The sequence below is a fragment of the Bacillus rossius genome, chromosome 5, assembly GCF_032445375.1.
Source record: "Bacillus rossius redtenbacheri isolate Brsri chromosome 5, Brsri_v3, whole genome shotgun sequence".
Lineage (NCBI taxonomy): Eukaryota > Metazoa > Arthropoda > Insecta > Phasmatodea > Bacillidae > Bacillus > Bacillus rossius.
The window spans coordinates 53,739,226-53,766,568 of NC_086333.1; the positions used below are offsets into that span (position 1 = coordinate 53,739,226).

A 27,343-nucleotide genomic window follows, 5' to 3' on the forward strand; every position below is an offset into this window, starting at 1 on the left:
ATATCATGTTTTTTTTATATCGTGAGTTTTAAGCTGAGCTTTGCTAAGTAGCCGTTTATTTGGGCAACTTACAATAATACTTGTAATAATATGTAATCTATACTTTCTTGTAACGCAAACTTAAATTCTACGTCTCATTACTTACAGTTCAATCAAGGTTATTGTTCGAGAACTTGGTATTTCAGAAAGGAAATACAGTCAAAGAACAGAAAAATAAGTAATACCCTGCTGAACTTTTGGTAGTAAAATTAATATGTTAAGTAAATTTGTATTTTTATAGACCATCGGAGGTTGAAAAAAAAAGCCCTCGTACATATTTTTTCCTTAGGAAATAAATTTTAATAATTGTAAATATTTCTGGTGGAAAACCCCTACAAAGCTTAAAGATTCTTTAAAAGGAATTCATAATGTTTGACACAAGATAATATGTTATATAACTTAGTCATTTATTATAAAATATTATTGCAGTCGCACCTCATGCCGCTATGTTAGTTTTCTCACTATCGCCTGGGATGTTAGTATAAAGCTGTCCGGTATTAGTTTCTAGTGTTTTTGATTTTAGTACCAATTGCAACAGAGTGATGCGTACATGATATGACATATGTAATTGGGAATTAATTATTCTTATCAGTATTTTTATTTTGTCGTCTCTTATTTCTTAATTGCTTAAAAATCTATTTGTGCTTGTATTTGATTGGCTCATGTTTATTTTCGACGTTTGACGTCTTCGGCATGTTGCGGCAATATAAACTCAGTGTGTGACGCTGGTTTACTTGGATGGGAAGAGGCCAATTCCCAGTGGAATCGGATGCCCCCACTACAAACCAAATAAGATTCTCTACATTTAATAATTAAAATCCAAAAAGCTAAAAATCCTGCCAGTGTATTAATACCGACTCGCAAACAAATAGATTTCATGATGAACCGAGAATAAAAATTGGGACATACTGGATAGTTTGAGTGGCAATCTCTGGGAAATTATAACGAGATCCAATGATAAAGCAGTTGAAAAAAGGACAACAAACAAAATGCAGAAGTAGTATAACATTGAGAAGTCTACAACAGGGTACTAGCGTGTGCTGCATGGTTGGGGTCAATGACCGGCCGCTATTTGGAATTTTTGGGAAAAATATTTCCTCTTATTTCTTCAACAATTACTAAAAATTAGTCAAAATGACTGAAAATTGTTCCTATTTCAAGGGAAAATTTCCCACTTTTAAAGACATTTTCCCATTTTAGTCCCCAAAAATGTCAGAGCCTTGAAAAATTCTAATAGCGGCTTCAGAATACTGAAAATTATAAATCAAAGCCGCTGATCCTCAATCGTGACCTGGCAGGAAATAACAGGACTTGCTCAATCACTTACAGCCTTGGTTCGTCTTTTCAAAAATTGTTTCAGACAAACGTATTCAGAACTATTTTAACGAATTCGATGATGTTGCCTCTAAGGTAGTTATGAATTTTTTTGTCCTCGTGCCCTTTTTTTCTCCTTTGCAATAATGGTTGGTCTTATCAAAAATTTATTCAGACACATGTTTTTGATTTTACTCATACGAGCTACAATAGGTTCAAACAGAAGCGTCAATTGTCATATTATGGGACTTTTAGATGTATCTTGTGTAACGTGAACACCATGGTAATATGTTATTTCATAAATATTAACATAGAGAACTTTTTTTGTGCTCATTTACTCTGGACCTTGTTTTTCGGTGGCAGAAACATTTTTTCACTGCACTTATAATTTTTCTTCAGGTGAATGGATCAACGCTTTCCAGAACGAAAACTTCGTGGATGTGGTCGAACACGTTGGACCTTCTGTCGCAGAAAGCTTGAACGTTCTCTTCAAGAGACTTAACGACCGCATATTCAAACTCGTACCGTCGTACCACGAGTTCTGCACCGACTGGCCGTCGGAAAGATTACGCAAGCACGTGATCAAGCACCTATGACATAGATACGGAGTAGGAACTACCTTAAAGCCACATTACCTTACCATGTTACCAGACTTGTAACAAGCGTTTATATAACGTTTGAAAAATAAGTTTTATATTTACGTGTCATAAGATATTTTATTATAACCCATTAATTTTAACATGTTTCTTTGAGAGATTTTGCGTCAAGCACAAGGAATGGCATGAACCAGAACAGTCGCCATCACGTGTTCGTTTACGGTAAACTGGTGTCCGTACAACTGGAGGGACTCATTCAAAGTAAAATGCAGGAAGCGCGCAAAAATAAATCAAGGTGTTTTTGATGCCTAATGACAGGGAATTATTGTTTTAGCTTCTAACAGCACCCCAGAATATGATACACAACTGACGACCGAAACCCAACAATAAAACTAATTTTGGTAGAAAATTAACATAGTTCACGAAGCGCCATCTAAATGTTCTAAAAAATATAACCGAGGCAAAAATGTAGGATTACCAGATATCGTGTCATATTTTTTGTAGCCTTGTTAACAGTCTGGCGGATTTTTTGAATAAACTAGGAAATTACCTTGTTTTTCAAAGAAGGAAAAGGTGAAAAATTATGGGAAAAATTATTTTCAGTGTGATATACTATAAATGATGTGAGTCAGATGCACTGAAATCTTTGTTGATTAAGAATGTGACTACAGTTTTGTTTCCAAGTCACTTAGTTTTTATTACATTACACTTGTTTGTTTATTTAAATTCAATATTAATTTTAAGTGTAATTTTAAGGCACTGTACAACTTTAGTAAGTATCAAACTCTGTTATCACTTATATTAATACATATGTAAATTAATATTGACAAAAAAATCTTCTCTCTCTTGTTTTTTACTGTAAGTTTGTTTAAAGTGCCCTCTTTTCGTGTGCAACTCACAAAGGAACCCTACAAAATTGCTACATGGACTAAGCAAAACGACACCCCACCTCTTATTTTCATTATACATCCTGATAATGAATAATTTGACGGACTGTATAAGTTAAAGTTATTGTATAGCAAAATAAAATTTATGTAAGCAATTATTATTTGTAAGCACACATGCTTAGAAGGATAGCAAAGGTCACATCAAGCATGAATGACGAAATATATAAACATAAATATAATCTGAACAAATTGTCAGAATTCGATGAAATTGGTTTTGTCGGCTTTCTATTTTGATTATGGTAACCTGAATGAACATAAATATTCAGTACTAGCTGCAGTACCCGGCGTTACCCGGGCTTAGCACAGGGTGAAGGGGACCATTTTAATTTGAATGTCAAGTGTGCAAAATAATTTATATCACTTTCAGATCCCGACAGACGTGCTGCCAGTGTATAGTTAATTACCTTAATATATTTTTTAAAAAAATTGGTGTTCTGTATGTAATCTAGACTCTATAAAGCACTATAAAAAAAGCTGAAAAATAAGAGATTACAAATATTGAAAAGATTCCATTATCTAGCTAATGCTCGGCCTGCATTGCAATGCCTCATTCAGTTTTGTTTTGTAATATGTTTGAAGTAGTTACACGTATACAAATCATCTATCCATCTCTCTAAATATATATTTATCTCTATCTACATCTATATATATATAAATATCTGTATCCCTCTATCTATATTTATCTCTTTATTTCCACATTTATACATATAAACCTCCCACTATCTCTATCTCTTATATATATAAATCTCTATATAGCTCTATACATCTATATATCTCTTTATCTAACCCATTTCATTCTCTATACCTCGCTCTATTTAACTTATCTCTCTCTATCTCAGTTTATATATATCACTCTATCTCTGTCTCTCTTTTATATTTAAATAAATTGTGTCATGCGTGCGCACTTATACAACTAAAACAGACGAAGTGCCGCTATGTAATATGAAATAAACACATTTTTTGAAACGATTCGTGCTCCAACTATTGCAAAATAGTTATACCATCTCAGAAACCTTCACGGGCATGCGCATAACAACTCAACAAAATTTCATCGCAATCTGATGAACGCATACGGAACAAACAAACGAAAATTAAAGATACGACAATCTCATCAAACAATTGTGCATTTAAAATTCAAGGCAACTCTATCTATTGACGAGGTTAAGAACCATACTGTTTTAGAGCCTTTATTTTGCTAGCCGCTGCGAGCTCCACTAAGCGGCCTGGTCTCTCCAAGGAGAAAAATGTTAATTTTCCAGACCTTACTATGTGTATGATCGTGTGGCAGACTTAGAGAAAAGACACTTACTCACTATTTGTATGTCTATGGCCTATCATTTTTTCTGTTATAAAATGAAATTATCACTTAGGGATGGAATTTCATAGTAATATGTGGTCTATGTGTTAATCCAGGTTATGAGCTCGCTGTAGGCCAAATTTCATCCAGATCCGTTCAGCCGTTCTGGCGTGATTGAGTAACAAACATCCATCCATCCAAACTTTCACATTTATAATATTATTGGGATAGAGTTAACCCACAAAAAATTCTATGGCTTTTATCAAATAAGAGCATGAAACAAAAAAAAAACATATAAAAAATTGGCTGTAAAATTATTCAGATCACATAAGAAAACACTCTTTAATAACAAAATTTAGAAACATTTCAATTTTAAATTATTTTTAACGAAAGTAAACATTCTAATTAGCATTTCTAAAATAAAATATTTAAATATGTTTCATTCAAAGATTTGATTATCGGAGATGTTATTCTCATGAGAAATTATTGTGATTTTACATCAAAATATTCTTCATGTATTTTTATTTTTTGGTTTAAAGTCTATATTTTATTAAAAATAGTTTCCATTTTTAACATATGCACTCTATTGACAATTTCCGTACATTCTGTACTCCGCAATGAAAATATATCAGCCAACAAAACCAACCCCATCGAATTTTTTCAAGCCGTTCAGATTCTATTATTGCTTTATATTCTCGTCATTTGTGCACGATGCGACATTTACGATCCTCTTATGGTAACAAAACCTTAAAAATATTTTGGTCTCCGAAATGTTCTAAAAACGACCCGGAGCTTATAAATTACTGGCAGGGCTTTGGATTCGGACCCATAACTCTCACACAATAGCGATTGAGGCCACTAAGGACCCTTGTTTTGTTAAAAGATGGAGTCTGTTAATAAGAAGGCAAGGACTTTAAACACATTGAGAGCTGTATTGTTTATATTTTGTGATAGCAGAAATGTGGAATAAAATGAAGATATTTAAACTATAGCAAAAATTATTTTGGAAATTTAATAATGAAAACTTTAATCCTAAGTTAAAACCATTATCACTTCACATAAATTGTATCTAATTAATTTTTATCTCAAATTTAAAAAAAATAATGTACATCATAAAAATCCAATCTCTAAATACAGGCGTCAAAACGAGCATGTAAAACATTTGTTCCTGTTTTAAATAAATAATTGTTTATAAATGCAACGTTCCAGTCTTCAAACACCTGATAGTTTACATAGTTTTTGGGTTACTTCAATTTGAAGTTCTTCTCCAAGGTGATTTACTTCTTGCATTCTTTACGGTTGAATGTTTTTCTCTCTCGATGGAATGAAGTGAAATTATGATTCAGTCATCTTCAATTTCTGGAGTCTCAGCTTCAGGTTCGTTGCGCCTGTAAGACTAAAAAATATATTTTATTTTAGCAAATTTGCACTCTAACTTTACGCGTAGAATTTATTACATAGTTAAGTAAAACGTAATAAGTAATTTACAAAAACAAAAGTATTGTGCACATGACTCTTTCATTTAATAACAGGGTACAAAGTGACATTAACATGCAAGAAATTGGAAAAAGAATTATGACAAAAGTTTCAAGAAAATACGCCTGTAAGCAAAGTGATAAACTTTCAAGTTGTTTACTTCATACTAAATAACAACCCAAATTTTCATGTTATTATTTTTCATATTCATTAATATTTAATAAATATCACTGAGACCAGAAGTTATTCATGATAAACTTCAACCTGGATAGCAGAAAACTTAAAAACAAAGACAACACAAAAAAGGATAAGTTGACAATTAGGTTTCATATTTATCAATCTATAAAAAATCTTTCCGGTCAGGCCAACATTTGTGAAGCCAGTGGTAAGGATTGAAAAATATTGGGATGAATTTCCCCCTTAGCGTCCTTCAAAAAAAAAAAACATTTTGAGTCGCACTTTCAATACCGTGCAATGGAAAGTGTCATATATTATATATTATATTTATATATACACTACCAAAAATATAATCGTGGCTACTCTTCTACGACAAGTAAGGTACCTATACGAGAGACTGGGTATAGCATGTGTCATGTAACTTTTCTCAAATTTCACCGTTCTCGATAGTATAAGCAATAAGTAGTCTGCGTATCTTTCTGCCAATGTTTTGTCATCAGTGATTGTAAACAATTTCAAGTGGTTGTCGGTGTTAGTAAACAAACATCATACTGTGCTTTGTAAGTGGTAGTTGGTATTTGGGTGCCACTAATAATTATTGTTCATACTTACATAGAATTGTTAAAATTTTATGTATAATTTCTTTTTTTGTTTGTTTTTGTCTTCTATGCGTTCGCACATTGTTCATACGATTGAGTTGAAACTTTGCAAACTTGACCTTCGAAACAAGTAGAAGGTCACACGCAGTCTTGGTGAGGTTTCGATAAAAAAATACCTTAAAGAAGAATTTAATTATTCTTGGTGAAATTTCGCCATTCCATCTTCGTAGTACAGACTAACCACGAAATAATGCGGGCATCGGTTCCATCCAGAGGTGACCTGTAAGTCGCTGCAACAGAGCGACGGGAAGACGGCCGTGTTTAAGGGGCCCGCCTACCTGGGCACACATACGGTGTGCAGAGCTTCAGGAAAAACAACGCGATTTCAAAACTACTCAAGATATCCGAATGGGGCCTATTTACGAATAGCATTTAAGAGTTCGCTGAGGACCGAAAAGTACTTTTAATTTCGGATTAAGTTTTTAAAATGTATTTTTATAAGCGTTAAAATGCCTAAAACGCGTGTTTTCAGAGTAACTTTTAGGCATAAAACAATCAGTACAGATTCTTGAAAGCACTTAAGGGGCTTGCATAACACCTTTATCTTCATTTCTCCGCCATATAATGTTACGGTCACCGCTCAAATTTCACAGTTATCCTGTGACGACGAGACGAATGCGCGCCAGTTCAGAGACTTGCGCTTAGAGGCTATAACGCGCTGGAAGCACCAGCGAGCGTCGCGCTTATCATCCCGCCTCACTAACACACATACACCCCTGACGAGGCGGGCCCCTTAAGGCCCCTGAGGTCAAAGCCAATGGAATAGAATCGTCATCCGCTTGAAATTAAAATTTTGTGGGTTACCTGCTTTTTGCGCCTGTAACTTTGCAGGGTTGTGTTCCCAGACATATGTTCCGTGAAAAAAATGTTTTCTTCATCTTTTGCCACATCTTAAATTTATGCCCAAAACTCTGTATAGGTAATCTGTAAAAATAGATCTTCGGGCCTTCAAGCTTCATCATGGTTTTGAAAAATATTTGTCATCAGTAAGTGCAATACATCATTTTGCTAATATTATTTATTAAATAATTTTTAAGTGACGCAATTTTCCACCAGTTGTTTTTCACAATCTCGACAGCCAGTGTTGATAGCATATATTTGGTTGGAAATTTTTTAGTCTCTCACAACTGGAAAAGGAGCAACTACTAAGAAAGAACTTAAATTTTTCAGTTTACTATAAAAACTTGTATGACGCATCAATCAAGAAACCATTATATATTTGAAAATGTTACTGAAAGATACAAGTGTAAGATTAATATTTCCATGTATTTCAAATAAGTTCATTTTTAAGAACTTCTTAACATAATTCTAGATATTTTTAATCGTTCAAAAGCAGAGATTGTTTGTTTATTTATTTTCTAATAAAAATCTTATTGCATATTTGTCCAAAAGAATTTTTTCATAACTAATATCTTAGAGTTATACCCAATTTTATGAGTTTAGCGAATTAGTTTAATTTTATTGTATTATTCTCATTTTAATACATACAAATTTTAACTGGTTATAATGATAAATAATATTAGCATCATCACTTTCAATCCAATTTTGTAAATTAGATTGATATTTTGTGTTTTAGAGCAATTTGAGGATCAAGATGCCAGGCTTACTTTCTAAGTTCGCTAAAAGATAAACAAATTTACCTCCTGTGCTTCTCTATACAATTCTTTTGCTACAGATGTTCCACATTCTTGTACCAGTTTGTAGAAATGGCCTTCGGGATTCAGCAGCAATAAGTGCGGGTGGCCAAATTCCTGTTGGTCACACATATCAATGCATTAAAACAATAATTTCCAATAAATATGACTGACAAATATCTGTACATTTGTTTTGTGACTATAATACATCTAAACGGATTTTGTTTGGATGACTCCTCTGAATGTTTGCATATGTGCCTAAGTGTAACATATTTGGCTGTATTACACCTAATGTTATACTGTAGTGTGGAAAAAAACTATTTTTAAACATAAAATATTTTCCTACTTTTTTCATAATATTTATTAATGGGTAAGTTCTTGTTACACATTAAACAGTGCGTTAAATTTGTCAAGCTAGTTTTTGCATGTCAAGAAGTTTGTGTCATGCCATTTAGTTTTAATATAAACATAAATTTTCATAATAGTCAAATGATTATTTTTAGCATTATAACTTACTATTTATGTATCTATGAAACTATAGGAATGATTAAATGCAGTAAGTGTGGACCAGTCTCCAATAAGTTGTTTTAATGCAACACGAAGATGGTGATGCATGATCTTATTATAAGTGTTTTTCTTAATTTCAGTCATTTGTTTGTGAATTTCAGCATGATTATTCAGCTACCTCTGTCAACTGCGTAAAAATTCAGTTTATTAACATTAGTAGCAAAATGTGAGCTCAATTAATTTAAATTTTGTTGTGACTGTGAGTGTAGTCATAATTTTGTATAATATTAAAAAACCTATGCAAAAAGAGGTTATTCGTAATTGACTTTGCTTAGTATTTTGGTAACAATAAATAGAATTCTAAAAAAGTCAAATTTTTAACGACGTCGTTTAAGCATGCATGAGCATGGTGTCAAGTGATGATGTCAAAATTTCGAAGAAAATTTTTATTGCATTAAAATCTGCGACACTTAAACCTTATGTATCTCGGAATGGCATGTAAATAGTAAACACCCTTACCACCATGGTGCCAGCACTCATCACCATAATCCTGTCGCAGCCTATGACGATCCTCGGATCCTGGGTCATCGTTAAGACGGTGCAGTCCTTGAACTTCTTCCTGACTGTCTCGTGTATCAGCGATGCCGTCCTGCAACGACCATCACGAATTGCCCATTATTTTGAATAAATTCATAATACAGTAATATTTATTATTTACAAAAAAAAAGTATTGTAAAAGTCTTTATTTAATGTTGTTATGAATAGTAATGGCAATATTTTATGTAATTTTTATCATGTACTGACAGCATGGAAAGGTTGGTGTACAGTTTTGGATGAACTGTTAGTATATAATCTTTGTCTTTGAAAACGTTTTTTGAGTAGCCTATATCATTCATAAATCAATAAAATTAGGTTTCCCCAAAACCCTGAAAAAAAGTTTTTGTTTTCTGTGAACAAAATTTTTATTTATGTATTTATGAATGATATACCAAAAAAAAATGGGGTTGAAAGTCTGAGGCTAAATACGAACAGTTAATCAAAAAACTTTATACCATACTATTGCAAGTATTCAGTACATGATTGGGACTGACATTAAAACTTGCCTCCTAGTTGATAAAAAAAAAACATTAAATATGTACTTTATTTATTAGGAAAAAAACCTTTTGAACAAACAATTAAATATGATTACTTTGTGAATTTATTAGAAATCGTGTGCTAAAACAATGAAGTGTCAGAAGCAGATGCCCCCCAAGACGAGCGGTAAGGCAGCCAAAAAGGCGGGCAAGTCCCAGAAAAAAACATCTCTAAGGGCGACAAGAAAAAGAAGCGCAAGAGGAAGGAAAGCGACGCAATCTACATCTACAAAGTGTTGAAGCAAGTTCATCCGGACACTGGCATATCGTCTAAGGCCATGAGCATCATGAACAGTTTCCTGAACGACATTTTCGAGCGCATCGCGGCGGAGGTCAGCCGCCTCGCCCACTGCAACAAGCGCTTCCACCGTCACCAGCCGCGAGATACAGACGGCCGTGAGACTGCTGCTGCTGCCCGGGGGAGCTGGCCAAGCACGCTGTCAGCGGAGGGCACCAAAGGCCGTCACCAAATACACACCAGCTCCAAGTGAGCTGGTCCGGTGTGCACCTGCTCACACTGCCGAGATGTTAACACTCACTGGAGATCCGCGTTGGCTGTGGCTTCGTCCATGACCAGGATCTTGTTGCCCGCTAGCACGGCTCTCGCCAGGCAGATCAGCTGCTTCTGCTCCAGGCTGTGATGGCCTCCTCCGCTCCCGACGGGAATCAGCAGGGTTCGCTCCGCATCTTTCATCCCAACCTGAACTCAAAAAAAAAAAAAGACGTGGTGTTTACTCCGATCAGTTCCACGTGGCTGTTAGTTGTGACTATGCTGATACAACCTCCATTATGGAAGTCACTAGGTTAGTTCTCATAAATTAATATGCCAGGTGTTGTAACTGGGCCATAAACTCCAGCTTCAACTGTCAATGCTACACGGTTAGAAAAAAAAATATTCACCTTAATTTCACGAAGAACGATGGTCACAAATGTTCCAAAGATTTTCGTTAATTTACGGTTATCTTCGTAAATTAAAAGGTGATGATTTGCAATGAGCACGAAAACACAAAAAAAAAATCAAAATCTCGCTGTACCACAGAAAAAAAAAACATTTAAAAAAAACTTGTTAATTCATCAGTAGAAACTCCCTTCGACTTAACACTTGCCTTTTTACCATGTTTATAGCTGAGCACGGAACTGCGAAGTTGAAAAACGGCGTAGTCTTCCCGAAGATTTCAGTTATCTGAGGTTACGAAGAACCCTTTGTTTATTTCAGGTAATTTCTTACATTTTTTTAAAAAAAAGTCCGTAAATTGACTGTATTTCCTAACAGTGCAACGAGGATAGCAGCCAGACGCCCTACTTCCTTCACTAGTTGCTACGGGACGTGTTCCGCCTGGCGCTGGTCCAGAAGTCTCACCCCTCCACTGCCGCTTGTCGCGGTGCGGCGCTGGAATGCGGTGGCATGTGTCATCGGTTGCCGTCGCTCGATCTACCCCCCACCCCCTCCCCCGGCGACCATTCACCAGGCGTCGTCTAGAAGGTTCGGCCGTCGCCCCCGATGCACGATGCAGTCGAAAGGTTCCGAAATGCTTCAGAACGCTTTCGACGACGGTCGAGAAGTGTTTTTTGGAGTCCGGCCGAGAGGTTTGGTGGAGGTACGAGCGGGGTCTGTGATACTGACGAGACAGACACATGCTGCGCCACAAGACGCGGTAATCATCGATGGTCGCGGAGATCACCGCAGGAAAAAAAAAATTGGTTGTCTGTAAAGTCGGTTTACGGACGATAGTTTAACGTGACAACGTCATAACAAAACATTGATGAAATGATTGCATACTTTTATGAATAAAATTGAATAATTTTTTTGAATTATCACTATTTTGTATGGATACAAAGAAGGAGTGAAATGAAATCTACAATTTAATTGATAAATTTACTTTTATTTGCACTCATTAATTCAAATATGTTTATTACTTTAACGAAGAGATTATTTTAACTATAACTTTTGTACATGTTTGCTATTTAACTTGTTCCAATCTGTGTTATTCTGTTAAGGAAAGGACGATGATAGGAAAAGTAGGAAACGAATGGGAGTGTTTCAAGTTTAATGTGCCTCAAAACAGTCAAATCGAGTGGAAGAGAGATAGATGCGGCGCAAGCGTACAATGAGCGTAACTGGACACATCGTAACGGAACAATGTGCGTAATGGGACAATTTTATCCTGCGTGCAGCCTGCGTTCATCGATTTATTAGACGTTGTCACGTCAAAAAGCTGCGTGGTTACAAACACAGCCTTTTTTTTCGTTTCACTACGACCATTTATGACGTTCTGTTGGTACGTTCCGTAACCTTTGAGTGTGAACACACACTTCGGACTGTATTTATCGCACCGGTGGTGAGAAAAAAATATGAGGTTAGCGATGTAACTTAACCATAATAAGTAATAAATGGTGTGAAATTTAAGTTGCACGATTTTCTTTTTATCAAGGAGCCAAATCTATACGCAACAACAATAATTAATGTAATAAATATTTGATGTTAGGTTCTGTTACAGTAGTATTTTTATCCAAGGTTTTAGTTTTGCTATGGAAATACAAAGGTGTGAAAAGGAGCTATAAAAATATTAAACTAGAACACTAGGTCTTCAGTTTTAAATCTTCCTTAAAGATGGCTGCAACCTGGCAAGCCGAAAGATTCTTCGAACGTGGTCTCAACTCGAAAGCCAAGAAGCAATGATGGAAATGATTGCACCCACCATTATCTTGAACCTATTTCCCAATACTTAAAAGTTGGTTTTTCACTAAGTTGACGGATGGACCAATGAAATTGTACTGGGGCATCTTATTTGTGTAGTGTCGGACTGGTGTTGGTGACGGGCTATTGCAATTCCAACTTAAAACACTGCGCTCGCATCACTGCAACAAAATGTACTTTAAAGTATTGAATACTTCAGAATTTTTCTGTCCTTTTTCGATATTGTGATGACATTGAACAAAGGTATTTTCAACATGATCCTGTAAGAATTCTTGACTGTTGAGTAAAATGGTGACGTAATCACATTCACGAGCACATTTCTGTTACCAATTGTGTGTGTCAATGTAACTGCTCTTACCCATTAAAAAGTATATTTCTGGGGAAATTACTTTTGAGTGACTTTTCATTCTTAAGATTACGAATAATTTAATGCTTTTATTTAGTACAGAAACACATTGGTACAGCAAGATGTTAGCAGGTTATAATGTCTTTAGATTTGATTATTTATAGTGTAAATAATTTTACTCTTTGATATGCTACAGTACTTACACTTTGTCCATGTTTGCTACCAGACATTTCTTGTGGGGTATTATTGGCGAAAGGAGCTCATTCCCCGTTAAATTCAGCCAAAGAGGAAAGCATATCGCAACACAGAGCGTTCATGGTTTGCTCTCGAATATCCGCGTCAAGCAAAAAATAATTTGTTAAATAAGTGTAAGAAGAATTACAGGTGTTGTGAGAAATCATTTCATCTGAAGGAAAAATCTGATAAAATGAACTAGGGTATCAGACAAAAATAATCAGAGGATTAATACTAGAACCTGGCTGGGTTTCTTCGTGTTCCACATTCCCTCTTTAAGAGAACACGTCGATTTTCGGGTTTCACGCTGGATCGCGACCCTTTGGAGAACAGAAGGGACCCGTAGCTCTTATTTCTGCTGGAAACTCAAATTATCTGACCCCTTTATTATTTTTATCAGTTAAGTTAATGCGTAGTAGACATCTGTTATATTGTCATAAAAATTGGGTAACTGCATCGTCGTGCAAATGCACACTGTAATTTTCTTTAATGTAACAAACATACATACATGTATAGTTACAGTTTATTTTAATTTGTACATTTACATGAAAAAAACGTTATCACTACAGTACAGTGCTCGTAGTAATATTGGGTTCGGGTTCTAACCCGGGAATTTATGCTTTGTGTTGTTCCAGTACCTCCATAGTTAAATTTAAAGGGCCAGTTTTTACTGTGGTAAATAATAACCAACTAAATAAAGTCAAATTTATTAATTATAGATTATCTTTTCCGTGATTTAAAAAATTTGCTTGAATTAAAAAAAAAATTTTTTGCCAATTTTCTTAAGAAATGATCAGTGTTATCTCGAAAAAAAAAGTTTTTATTTTTGTAAAAATTACGTCATTCATGTGTTGTACAAAGTTACAATATCATCCTGTAGTTTTACAAAATATTTATAGACAACTGATTTCCAAAGGAATCTTTCGTAAAAATACAGAAAAAAAATTTTCATGCATAAATCAAAGGTCTCGGTATACGGCACTTGGCAGGAGTAATTTCAAAAATGTAACAGAAGTCGCACGGAACGGAAATGCGTTAACCAAGTTGCTGCCATATTTGGCAGATAACACGAACCAAAGATGGACAGTATTTTAATAAAAAGCGAGAGTTTAATTTCTTTTCTTTTTTCTTGAAAAGGAACCGCTTCATTATATAGTTTAACATTTCGGTCTGCTCCGGCAGCGAATTCTAGCGGCGGTTGCAAAAACCACGCGTGATTCGCGTCAAGAAACGCAGCTGGAAACACAAGTTGCGCACGTGTGCCACGCTCGGAACTATTATGGTGTGATGAGACGGGAGCACGTTCACGTCCTGTCACTTGCGGGAAGCCTGAAGATGTCCATCAAGTTCTGTCCTTGCCCGATTGCACCCGAACAATTCACCTTCGGCCAACCTCGGGATTTTTTTTTATTTTTGCGCAGGAAAAATGAATTCAAATATTAAAAAGTGGTCGGTTAGGTCAGCTACATTAAAAAAAAACTTTAAAACACTATGGACGGTTAGTTAGGTTAGTATAGCCACATTAAAATAAACAGAGAAATATAAATATGTATGTAAGTAAACCCGAGGTTGGCCTAAGGTGAATATTCGGGCGTGTTCGAGCAGGGACAGAAGGCTTCCTGTGACTTATATTTCGTAACAAAATGCCTAGTTTGTAAGTCATTTATCTGTTTTCTGTCTTAGTTTCTTAGTTTTTTGGGTGCTGACTGGCGGCGTTGTGAGTGGTCAGTGCAACCACTCACCACCAGCGGCGCTTGCGTCCCTGGTCACTAAATCCAGTACTGGACAATTAGCAAAGCGGACCACGAGTCCAAGTGCCCAACCCCCGCATGGTAGATTCAATCTACTCTGGCCAACTCTTCATCCAGACCATCCTCTGTCTCCTGTACTTTCCTACACTTAATGCATGCAAACTTGCATCCCGCATGAAAGTGCCTAGGGTTTTCCCTGTGTCTATGCAGGTTTTACCTGGGACCTACCTATCTCTAGTTATAGTCTAGATTTAAGAGTGAGGGGAGTTAGTCATGGCAACAATCGCTGCCGTGGCTGGCCAATCCCCTCCTAGCACATGATGCATGCGACCCTCTCCCTGCATGGCTAATCCCAGCATGACTAGGCGTATAGGCTTCGGCCTGAGACGCACCTAGGTCCCTCCCTAACCCGGACCCCTCCAAAATACACTTAGTTTTAGTTAGGTTAAGTAAAAAAAAAAAATCCTGTGACTTGCCTCGCGGAGCGCGGCCCACAGCTCGCTGTCGCGCCGCCCGCGCTCCGGGTCCAGGTTGTCGCGCAGCGAGGCCGGGAACACGGCGGGCCGCGCCTCCAGCACGGACACGCGGCGCCTGAGGCGGCGCACGGACACGGTCCGCGTGTCCGTGCCGTCCAGCCTGGCGGCGCCGTCCGTGGGGGCGAGGCGCAGCAGCGCGGCGAGCAGGGCCGACTTGCCGGCGCCTGGCCTCCCCACCACGCCCACCTGCGTCACCACCCCGGTCACACCTTTGAATATATATATATATACTGTATAGAAGTAGCGAGTGGATAGGATTTACTCTACGTTTTTCAGGAGCGTATGATGAGCAGCTTGGGAACTTCACCGCTGCAGGGCGCTGCCGTAACCCCCTAGTATCGTCTTAGGTTGTTATTTTCACGTTAGAGCGCAGCACTGTCGCCCGCTGTCATTCCCCCGCACACCCCCCAACCCTACATTTACTGCAGCTCAAGGTCGTTCAACAGGAGGGGGAAGGGGTGTTTGAAGAGATCGACACTTTTCCGCTAGGGACCACCACAAGTCGATGCCCTAGAAATGGTGGCGATTGCGGCGGTGAATTAACCAACTACCTCAAACCGTATTAGAAATTTTAACCTGGGCTGGCGACTTCTATACAGTATATATATATTCAAAGGTCACACGGACTCGCTAACAACGACCGTACATCTTTAGAACAATGGCAACTCAACGGGTTTTACCCGCACGCAATCGCCGACTGCACCACCATCTGCGAATCTACAAACGAAGTAACATAATCGAAAGTTCTTGATGATAGACTGTATTGAAAAAAATAATAATTAGATCATCAACGGTTATTTTAAGTCCGATAACTATCAGAGATGCATGAAACAGTATTATTATTAATAATAAACTACTCAAGAATTGTTTCTTGCCAGGATGCTCGATATATTTTTAGAACGTTGGAAGTTATTTTTTTACTTTATGGACCAACTACATAGGTAATACCCTCTTATTTCTTCGGTAATTATAGAAGCAATCAGGTGGCAACACACTACCGTAAAAATCCCACATTTAATAAACAATTATATTAAATAATGAATAATGTTTTTTTACTTCTATTTATTATTTATTTCACAAATATAATCACGTCATAAACATCACAAATATTATTTAATTATAAGAATTAACGCTTTCTGCGAATTTACAAAAGAACTAGCTAATCACAGTAGCTCTATCTATCGTTTCAACACTAATTGGGTAGGTACATATCGGGCTATTTGAGTTGCCACCCGCTGCTTGGTAGTGAATGCACTCATGACAAACTGATGTATTGATGTATTGATGGGTATACTGGATTCTGGTTCTTACCCTTGCATTTAGCTTTGTGCTGTCCCAGTACCTCTAATGGTGAAAGTTATTTGTAAACCGTTCCCTTAATTGCTTTCCAGTATTAACTGTGCATAAGCTTAGGGTAATACAACAAATTAAAGTCAAAATGTTGAATAGTAGCTACATTACTTTTCCATGGTTAAAAAACAAAATATTTGTCAATAAACCATCAATTAAAATATAAAATTAATCGCAATTTTTTTAATATATGCAAAAAACTCATATCCATATTTTGCACAAAGTTAAAATACATTTTTTGTAGTATTACAATCTATTTCTGGGCAACTGGTTTCTCAAGGAATATTTTGTGAAATTAAAGAACTTTTTTTTCTATGTACCCGTCCATCTGGAAAATCTCTGGATGTGCCCTGATCCCCGGTGCTTACGTTCGTTCAGGTTATCATTCTTTCCCGACAGTTGCGGGGAAAGTCTCGCAGTGGCCTCTTCGACAAGGGAAAAGCTAGTTTCTTATACGGTGATCCTACACATCCCTTCTCAAGCGGTATGATTATGGAGTACATGATTATCCTAACTTCAGTAAGGTTGATTGAACCCAAGTCAGGCGGTTGAATAATCTACGATCGTGGGTATCAATTTTATGTTTCGTATTAAGTAATAATTATTGTTGAATTCAAGTTTTTATTTATAAAATTCTTATAAAAGTTTATATTTTTTGTTTATATGTTTGGGAGAGTTTACATATCTAGGTGATAATAAACCTAACTAATATGAAAGTAACATAAAAAAATCCGTAAAAACTAAGTTCAATTATTATTAATATTAATATTTTCACATAGGATTTTTTTTTTCAGTTTTGCACGTCATTTTCATTGCTACTGATTTTAAGCAGTATTTTTTTTTTCAAACTGAGTGTTGTGAGTGTGGCACACCTTTCAGGTATAAAAGTATTTCTTTTTAAATTTGATATTAGTTTTTCTCGAAAACAGTTGAATAAAGGGTAATACTACAACGCGACCTTTTACTTTACTTTTTACGTATGGAATTAAGGCTCCTTGTCAAAAACATTACGGGAAATAATTACGTTAACGAAAATTATGACGATTGCATGAATTTACTTCAGCGAACATACTTGCAGTGTTTGTTGAAAGTTGTTTTAATTATGTATTATCCAGACTCTTGGCGTGCCATCCTAAAAACGTTCTTTTTATTTTGAAAAAACGACTGGTTCAGCTGCAACTTCAACGGCGAAGCTCTTTAGACCCAAAGTCGTTAAATGTTTTCAACCTATTTTTACGTGATGAACCTGTAGCCAATGTTTTTCGTTTGAGTTAAGAATCATTCCTTACCTCTTAAAAATCTTGTATAAAATGTAGAGAAACATTCCTCTGACCTTAATAAATAATTTTTAATATGCATTTGCCACTGAGACGTATTCCTGTATTAATTATTTATGCAGAGATCGGAGTGTCTGCTCGATCTCTTTCATAAAGATGACACTGGAAAAAAACCTGTTTTTTTGTCCACTACAATAAACTTTTGTCATTATATCCATCACAGAATATTAAATTAAGACAAAAGAGGCATTTACAATGTCGATTGAATAGTGTATTGGTACTCTGAAAGATTTTGTTTTCACTATTAATAGCTTTTGTTAAAAATACAAAACTATCTAGCTGTCATCACAAAGTGTCAAAACAATTTAATAGAGACCAAAAAATGTGTTTTTTTTCCAGAGCTTTTTCGATTTTCTTCTACACACATCCGTGTTGCAGCTGCGAACTTCGATTTTGCATCCATAACTTCAGCTTAAAACAAAATTCCACTAAATGAGATGAAGATGCTTCATTTTGAAAACTCTCGCTGAACAGGTTCTCCCGCTAGATAGCTATTCATTTGTAGGGAAATCTGTGGTCCAACGAGCATGTTGACCTTGACAAGAAATTGCACCTTGAAGTCAATATTTACGTTAACAATGAATTTAATCTCCAACTGTGCATATTACCTGCGAGAAAACTCATTCAAGATCCTATTACCCTAATTAGGTGGTTATATGCACTCATATGCATGACTTTATAATAAAAAATTGCTATTGAGCTATATTATCTTCATGGTTGTCATTTTAGTTACACTCCTTAATCAAAAATAAAACTTACATTAACAAATGATGCACCATCTCATTGTTGTACGAACCCCGCAATTGTGCCAAAATTTCAGTGGGTATTAAAATATAGAAATGTAGTTTTAAAATATAACTTGCATCATCACTTATAAACTAAAACACAAACACATATAAAGACAAGGTGTGTCTATTACCTTCTGCCCCGGTTCTATGTTGACTGTCACGTCTCTAAGAGCCGGCGGAGAATCGCTGCTGTATCGCAAAGTCAGGTGATCAAACTGAATGGCTCCTTTAGACGGCCACGTAGGTGGTGGTTCGTTGCCTAAAATATACAAAAATATAAATAAATATTTAAATAAAGAAATCAGTGCGTCTGGCAAAATTAATTTATCAAACAATGAAAATCAGTGTCATTTGATTTTGTCTTGCTCTATGCTACAAATGTCATTTATATAAATATATATAATGAAAATAAAAATTTATGATAATTTAAGGGTTTTCTAAGATTCAAAAATATATTTTATCGTGAAAGTTAGTTTATTACATAACATAGCAAACGATAACCCTAAAAAAATATTTATGTAATTAAATTTTAATAAAAAATAGTTAATGATGTCACCAAATAATTTTACAAAATAAAGTCAAAGTATGCTTTCACATAGTAAGTTGTAGTGGTCAAGTAATGCACTTAACATACACGCCAATTCCCGTCTTATCTCTTTCATCCCCCGTCCCTTTTACAATCCTAAGGTGATCTAACTTCATTCATTTTAAAAGGTTTCTTTGCTTTTTCCTTTCTGGTATCCCTGTGCAGGCGCACTGGATCTCCACAGGGTTTAAAAGCATTTGTACCCAGCCTTACACCCTTTACTTCACTTCGGCATACTTCTTCACATCGGGTTCACTTCAAACTCACTCAGTCTGAACTTAGGTCTGTCTTGTGGCCCTATCGGGCTGACATCATAATTTATCTGCGGGCACACGTCAGAGCATAGGCGTGACGGCAAGAATATTGTGTTTGGTACGTCGTGGCCGTGCCCGTAATGTACCTTTGCCAAACTTAGTTACTGTTTCTAAATCGGTTTTCGGGCTGCCAACCTCAAATTTATTATGTTTCGCTTGCAAATGTAACTATATCAATATTATCTGTACTTGCATTCCTCCATGTAATATGCGTTGATGTGATGCGTTCTCGTGAGTAGATTATCATGATTTTTCCATGTAATGTTAAATGTCCCTTTTGCATTATTATTACTAACGATTAAATGTATTTTATTAAAGAAATTAATCGTTTAAAAGGATTGCCTGCCTCTATTGTATTGAGCGACGGCCTCGGTCACCCAGTTTAACTTGGCCTTAACGGTTTGTTATATGTATAGGTGTTTGCTTATGTTCACCTGCGTTGTGCATTAAATAAACTTTCTAAGACAGATTTCAGCTGGACCATGTAGCTTTGGCAGTATTTATTCTTGTTAATTATGATATTCATATAATATATTTATATTTTTTGGATGTATCTTCGTCCCGCGCCACGTATTATGTGGTGATAATGTTCAACTACGTCTGGATTATTCTTAAGAGACACACGTTTACACAAAGACCTCATTTAAATTGTATTTTAAAAGTTTCTCATTCAGTCCTTTAACTTCAAAGTAAACTTTCGATTATGATATTAAGCTGTAAATTATTACTCAGACATTGATAGGGTCATGTTTTTATGTGATGTTCATTAATTTATGGCATTCTTGTATTTAAAAAAATACATGTGTAAATTTTTCTCTAGGCATTAGTTATTACATGTGGACAGGAACGAACTTGTAAAATGTTTGTTCACTATTCTAGTAGAATGCTTTGCTTGTACTATGTGCATGAAGAACGTAAACCACATACCATTTTGTTTTCAAAACCGCTTCTATGAATTCCTTATTATTTGGGGATTTTTGCTGTATTATTTGTTATTTGATTCTTGTTTGTAGCCAATCAAATTATAATAAAATAATAATTCTCTTAACTGGCGAATCCGTATGTATAAATGTTATAATTTGCTAAATCACTGCCCTTATAGCAAATCACACACAAAAACACACACGCTTATTACTGGCTGCATTAACTGCTAATGGAAGTGGGGCTTGCCTTGTTAGACGATAGTTGATTGTGGCTTGGAGGCTACTAGGAGACTTAAATGCTGCTCTACTCTGTTACATGAAGCACAGCCTTGGATTGACGAGTTGCGCCGCGCTCAGCTCTGGGAGTGTTTGTCCGAGAATGACGTCGGTTATGAAGGCACTCAGACGGTGGCTGGCCTTCGAGCCAGATTAGTTGAACATGTTCGTGACGCAGGGAAGGCTTCAGTCGAGAGCCAGCAGCGGCTGACTCCAGAAAGTGTGGGTGTTCCCGCCAGCTCTCACTCCACCTTCAACCTTCAATTATTATTTTTTTCCTCTTCCTCGGATTGACGCCATGGAACACAGGATGGTTCTTCATTTCATCGGGGATAGCGAAATTAAAATTAAGTCTGTGAGGCAACATTTTTGGAAGTTCTTTTGTTCGAAAGTTAATGGACGTTATTTTTCCAAACTTGAGTTTCGCTGACTTTAAGCGGCGAATTTTATAACTAGTATCCAGCTAGAGTCTTAGGGACCTGTAAGAGAGATTTAGTGTCTAGGTTTAGCGACCTAGTGAAACTGACATTGTGCAGATCATCCTTGAAAATATTTCACCTTTAGTGCTGCAACACAGCGCTATGCTGTCCCCCTCCCCACCCTCCTGTAAAGGAAGCGCTCTGCAAGTGGGAAGGCGCGGTTGAAAATCGCCTATTGGCTGTTTAAACATATGTTGATTTTCCGCCGGTTGTTGGGAGTCATTCCTCGAGTGGTGTAGCTTGTCCCCTTCACGGATGGCGGCGTCGTCCGCAGGACAAGTTTCCGTCATGGAAAATTCCGAGTGGAGTTCGCCCCGAACGCTGGGCGCTGTCTCGGATGGCGTAACAGGCGGGCAGTGTAACCGCGCCCCTAGATGTGACGCAAGCGGCGTTGAGTCTCCGTGGGCCGTCTCGTGTGCCGAGCGCACGACCGACATTTGACCAGAGTGCCACCTGTTGCACTTTCGACCATGTCAACTACTGAATGTTCGCTCTCTTGCGTGTGGAACCTGGCTGAGCAAAAATGCTTTCGCTGTTGGCGCTCGGAGTAAATACCGAGCCAACTGCCTGGAAAAAAAAAAAACGCGTGTTGACTGGGAGCAAAAAAAAAGTCGTCGCAGTCGCAAAATCCGAAAATAAGTTTATTTCCCCTAAACTTGTAATTTATGTCATTATAAACATTGTTGATAAATTATTATTGCACTTTGACCTTTTAGTGTGCCGGTGTGTTGTTTTTGACGTGACAACGTCTAATAAATCGATGAACGCCGGCTGCACGCACGAAAAAGTGTCCCGTTACGCACATTGTTCCGTTACACTGTGTCCCGTTACGCTAATAAATTTACTAAAAAATTATGGTGATTCATATAATTGATGATAGGTATTTGATTATAATTTATTTATATGAAAACTTGTTCATAATTATATTTAAACTTTATAGCTAAACACCAATTTGTCACGTTAAACTATCGTCCGTAAACCGACTTTACAGACAACCAATTTTTTCAGTCGTTATCCGATGAGCTTAACAGCAAGCTGTTACCGTCCTACTAGGGTGATGGACCGGGGGGGGGGGGGATGGGGTGGGTGGACCTTACAGTTGTTTTCCTGTAAATGCACAAATTTAGAAATATGTGTAATTTTGAAGTGTGAATATTTCTGGTGCCACGTGTCGAAGATCCCGCCCCCACCTGTCCCGGGCTGCAGTCCCTCCTCCGGCGGCAGCGAGGCGTAGTCCAGCGCGCGCCGCACCGAGCCCAGGTGGGCGGCCGACTCGGCGGCGCAGCGCACGCAGTAGTGCAGCGTGCCCACCAGCAGCAGGGACTGCTGCACGGCCAGGCCCACGTCCGCCGCCGCTGCGCCCGCGGCTGCAAGCACCGGGAACAGTGGCGTGCCCAGCATTTTGCTCTTGGGGGGGGGGGAGGGGGGGTCAGGCAAAAGGCTATGGCCTTTCCGGGGGGCCTGAGGGGTATGGAATACCCCCCAGCTAGGCGGGGGGTCCGGGGGTCCTCCCCCGGGAAAATTTTGAAAAATACGTGTTCAATATTGCTGATTTAGGCTATCTAAAATGCAAAGTGAACTAAGTTTAATTAAACATTTATGCTTGTGTCATTGAATTAATTTTAATATCATACTAAATATTTATTTTTTTCATTTTATGAATTTAATATAAAAATATTTTTAGCCCTGGGGTGGGGGGTCCGGTCCCGCTCGCCCCCCCCCCCCCCCCCTCTATCTAAGCACGCCCCTGACCGGGAAGCCTACCACGTTCGTGCAACTTCGGATTTCTCTCAAAAATTAAAAAATTAAAAAAAAAAAATCGAAGGGTTAGGTTAGGTTAGGTCAGTCACAACATGCTTGGTTTCATTTGGAAACTTCTGATTTAGCGGCTGAAGTGGCGTTAGTACCAAAACGGCAAAACTTCGGAAATCTTGGGAAATTCTTGCAGGGAACCGAAACTACGTGAGTTGTAGGCTTCCCTTGCAAGCACCCCCTCACCCCCCCACCCAGCTCCGTGGTCCAGACTTGAGACTTGTGGGCTTCTACCGCAGACATTCACTTCAATATCCTAGTTTTATAACACAAGAAATAGCTGCGTGTACTTATGTACGTGCGTTTTTACTCGGCGTAATGGAAAAAAATCTAATTTTATAAAATTTCTTGCTAATAATTAACATAATTGAAATAATTAATGTACTGGAGTGATATTAGTAACATCAATTCAATTTTATTTAATTTTTTTTAAATAAACGCTCATTAATTATTACATTTAGTAAAATAATCTACATCAATTTTAATTGATAGTGAAAATAATTAAATATGCTGATACTTTATTCTAATTTATTTATATGAACTGCTTGTGAAACAATAATGTAATAATTTATTTATAATGCAAGTAAATGATGCATACGGGAACATAAATTCACTTATACAAATAAACTTGAAACATGTTTATAAACACAATTTCTATGACTAATATTCAAAATAAATAAATGTTTTAATTATATGGACCAGTATTCAGTATGAGTCACTAAAATATAAATTATGAAAATTTTATATATATAATAGTAAATATAATCTGCTGTTTTTCATATAAGTACTTTTATTTCATGTGATAAATATATGTTGAGGTGTTTGAAACAATATTTAGAAATTAAGTATGATTATAGTTTTCTTTTTAAAAAGAAAGGTAACTGGTTCAAATACTCGCTGAAAAAATCTCTACTATTCTCATGTTATTCTGATACATAATTAAAGTTTAAAACATTTTTTTAATTGTAACTTTTACGATATATACAATGTTTGCGAGTTATTGCGGGATTTATAGTTTTCTTCTTTTAAAAGTCCTAGATTTTGCCAAATAATTTAATTAAATATTCCAAAATCAAATCTAGAGGCTAAAATGTGTCTTGATGAGATATTTCAACAAAATTGGTAAATTATAAAAAAAAATCCCTTTCGGCACAGCCTTTAAGCGCAGGTAGATTTTGAAGTACCTATTTCTAATGGAATGTTTTGGAAACTTCTGAGAACTTATAACAGATAATTTTCAGAACTTAATGTATAGGTATATTTAAATAATCCACAACCTTGTGTTCGTTTGTATTTACTGTTATTGTGCTGTCTCTTCGTATTTAGCCCACTCCGTTTTCCTCTTTGTCGTACATTTGTTCTGAATAAATTCCTTCCAAGGAATTTTCTGTGCTGTCCAGACGTGTAATTTTTGACATCAGTTGATTTTGGCTTTTTCTCCCAGGGCCGTACCCAGAATTTTGTGAAGGCAAGGGCCCAGTAAAACCTTTATGATATATTTTTTACGAATAAGTTTTCTTTTAAATAGAATTTTAAAAGAAAATTGACTGTCACTAAAATCTCAGCGAACAGAGAACTTTTAGAACTCCAACTTCTGAACATAGAAATTTAAGCAAATATTTTACTTGAGAAGGAAAACTGAACAACTCGTATATCGATTTTTATTAAGTTATTAAAACTACTTTGTTCCTAAGTAAGTCATTAATACATACCTTACGTTAATATTACAAGAACATACATGTCAAGATTGTACGAAAGACGTATGCAAACCGGCATTAAACATAGATTATTTGGAAACTCAATTCCTGCAGTTTCTGTGTATGAGGCATGTTGAGTTATAATGGGGAGAAAACACATTATTGCAATCGACTCGATTTAAAACACAATTTTAAATAACGACTATGTACTGGAATTCAAAATTTAATAAAGTTTTTGCATACTACCTAATGTGACTTTTCGGCATTCAGGTTGAGAAATGTACATAACAATGTGTGTCTAAAGTTCAGGCGGTTGGAGAATATAATTTTAATAGAGGTAACAATAAGCAGTTTTCAAACAACTGCAAAAAAATCCAAAAACTTCAGATAAATACTTTGATTGCAGATATTTTAGTATTTTTACCTTTAACATAATATATTTGAAGTGGCACAAACCCATGAACAAAGTTGTTTAAAATATGCGTTGGAAAATTATGACAAGAACATTTAAAAATACATTCCCCCCTTTCTTGTTATTGAACATAGACATTTGAGTTATAAAACATATTAATATTTGCATTCGAATTTCATTGGAACTTAAATACTGATATCGGCCATGGCCTAGTTTCATCATCATTAATAATATTATTTTGATTATGTAAGTTACCATTTTCTAAGATGAGGAAGCTGTAGCAGACGCAGCCCACAAATATGTTGACAACGATGTCGAACCAAAAAGCGGAAGCTGTGACGGTGGTACACAAAAGGTAGAATGCTGAGGTGTGGATGTCCTGAAATAAACGTTAAGTTTAATCAACGTCAGTAGGCTACGTCACTAGAAGTATGCAACCATCTATTCTAGAACAGAGTAACTTAAACTAAGAGGGTTCCATTTTAGGAAGCGAGGGACCTAGGTGTTTCACAGGCCGAAGCCTATACACCTAGTAATGTTGGGATTAGCCACGCAGGGAGACGGTTGCATGCAACGCGTGCTTTGTTCTTTGTGCGGAGACTGGCGAGCCATGGCAGCGTTTGATGCCATGACTTAGACCCTATCTTAAATCTAGATCAAAGCTATGTTATGTTGGTCCCAGGTTAAAACTGCAAAGACACAGGGAAAACCACAGGCACAGACATAAGGGGTGCAGTTGGCACGCATTAATAGTGTAAGAGATTGCAGAACACATAGGATTGTCTGGACGAAAAGATGTTCATTGTGTAGGGGAAGCAAGCTTACCTGATAGGTGTAATAATCCATGCTCATCACCTCCTGGGATCCGCCAGCTCTGATTGTGGCTAATCCCTCCAGGGTGGAAGACAAGTGTGTTAGAACTGGCCCGCAAGCTATAAAACGAAATTTGTTAACGTTAAATTTCCAAGTATGCTGCGCTGTGGAAAATTTTAATACCAAGAGTAGATTCTGTACTTACTTGTCCCTTCTAGCCGCCGCATGGCTTGGATTGTTCTTGTGAATATATTGCGCATTTTGTAGATAGCAGCTGCCACAAAAACCATTGGCACTATGAGAATGTAGTTCGTAATCATCATCAGAATTAGTGCCCCGCTGATTACTAAACATATCTGTGGGTGAAAGCAATAATTTTACGACCCCTGGGATGATAATAACTACTGTAGAGAACATGTTTAAATTACCTTTCTGAGTATGAACAGGCTATTAAAAAAATATCACATAATTTTTACTTACTACTTTTCTCATTCCCAACAGTCTCCAAACCCCTCCATAACATTCATAACAAAAAAATAATTTCCACACTAATACTAACCTTAAAACTTCACACTGTAACAGTATATATTTAAATTGTTTATTAAATGAAAATAAATAAATTTTTGAACTATCGTCATGCAATCTATTTGTCACATATTATCGTGGAATATTATCTTTTCTCAATCTTTATCCTTTGTTTTTGCTTTTAATGGCAATTTTAATTAACAATTCCATAAATGTTACATAACTCATTAAGAAATGTACCCTTAAAAATTTACTATAGTGGTTTCCTGATAATGTGATTTTAAAATAAAATATTAAATGAGGGTTACACATATATGTACCACTTACCTGTATTGATTCAGTTAGTGTTCTGGGTAAAGTCTCGTCAATAATAGAAAAATCAGATGAGAGTCGTTTGAGGATCCGCTCTGTAAAATACATTAATAAGGACTCCTATGTGAAAAATTTATGTTGACATTTATTAGAAAGGTATTTTTAAATAATCAATAAACCATTAATATGTATATTAACACCTTAATTATTTTGAGTAATATTTTTTTTAAAAAATGTGTCACTTTTGCTATCACGGCTTGAATAATTGTTTATATAACCTTCATAATCATCATATATTGGAAATATATTTTTTTTTCATTCGAATACGACCTTTTTCACTATCCAGCAAAAATTTTAATCATGAATATTTTGTAA

At 36.4% G+C, this 27,343-nt stretch overlaps 1 protein-coding gene across 1 annotated transcript; it reads right to left on the reverse strand.

The window, feature by feature from the left end:
• Nucleotides 1-5,304: 5,304 nt before the first annotated feature.
• LOC134532268 (probable multidrug resistance-associated protein lethal(2)03659) lies at nt 5,305-27,053 on the reverse strand. The gene is made up of 11 exons (XM_063368686.1): nt 26,984-27,053; nt 26,337-26,487; nt 26,144-26,250; nt 25,574-25,697; nt 22,588-22,764; nt 18,951-19,078; nt 15,285-15,530; nt 10,319-10,479; nt 9,166-9,295; nt 8,146-8,256; nt 5,305-5,589 (listed from the first exon to the last, which is right to left on the reverse strand). The coding sequence occupies exons 2-11, from the start codon at nt 26,452-26,454 to the stop codon at nt 5,536-5,538; spliced, it is 1,356 nt and encodes a 451-aa protein (XP_063224756.1). The 5' UTR covers nt 26,455-26,487; nt 26,984-27,053; the 3' UTR covers nt 5,305-5,535.
• Between the last annotated feature and the right edge of the window lie 290 nt (nt 27,054-27,343).

Excerpts from the sequence above, each read along its gene's own strand:
- LOC134532268 (XM_063368686.1), bottom strand. The coding sequence starts at position 26,454 with ATGATGATTACGAACTACATTCTCATAGTGCCAATGGTTTTTGTGGCA. Across the intron at positions 22,765-25,573 it reads CTTCCTCATCTTAGAAAATG|CCGCGGGCGCAGCGGCGGCG; the intron begins GTAACTTACATA and ends CGGTGCTTGCAG. Across the intron at positions 15,531-18,950 it reads ACATAGAACCGGGGCAGAAG|GTGGGCGTGGTGGGGAGGCC; the intron begins GTAATAGACACA and ends GTGGTGACGCAG.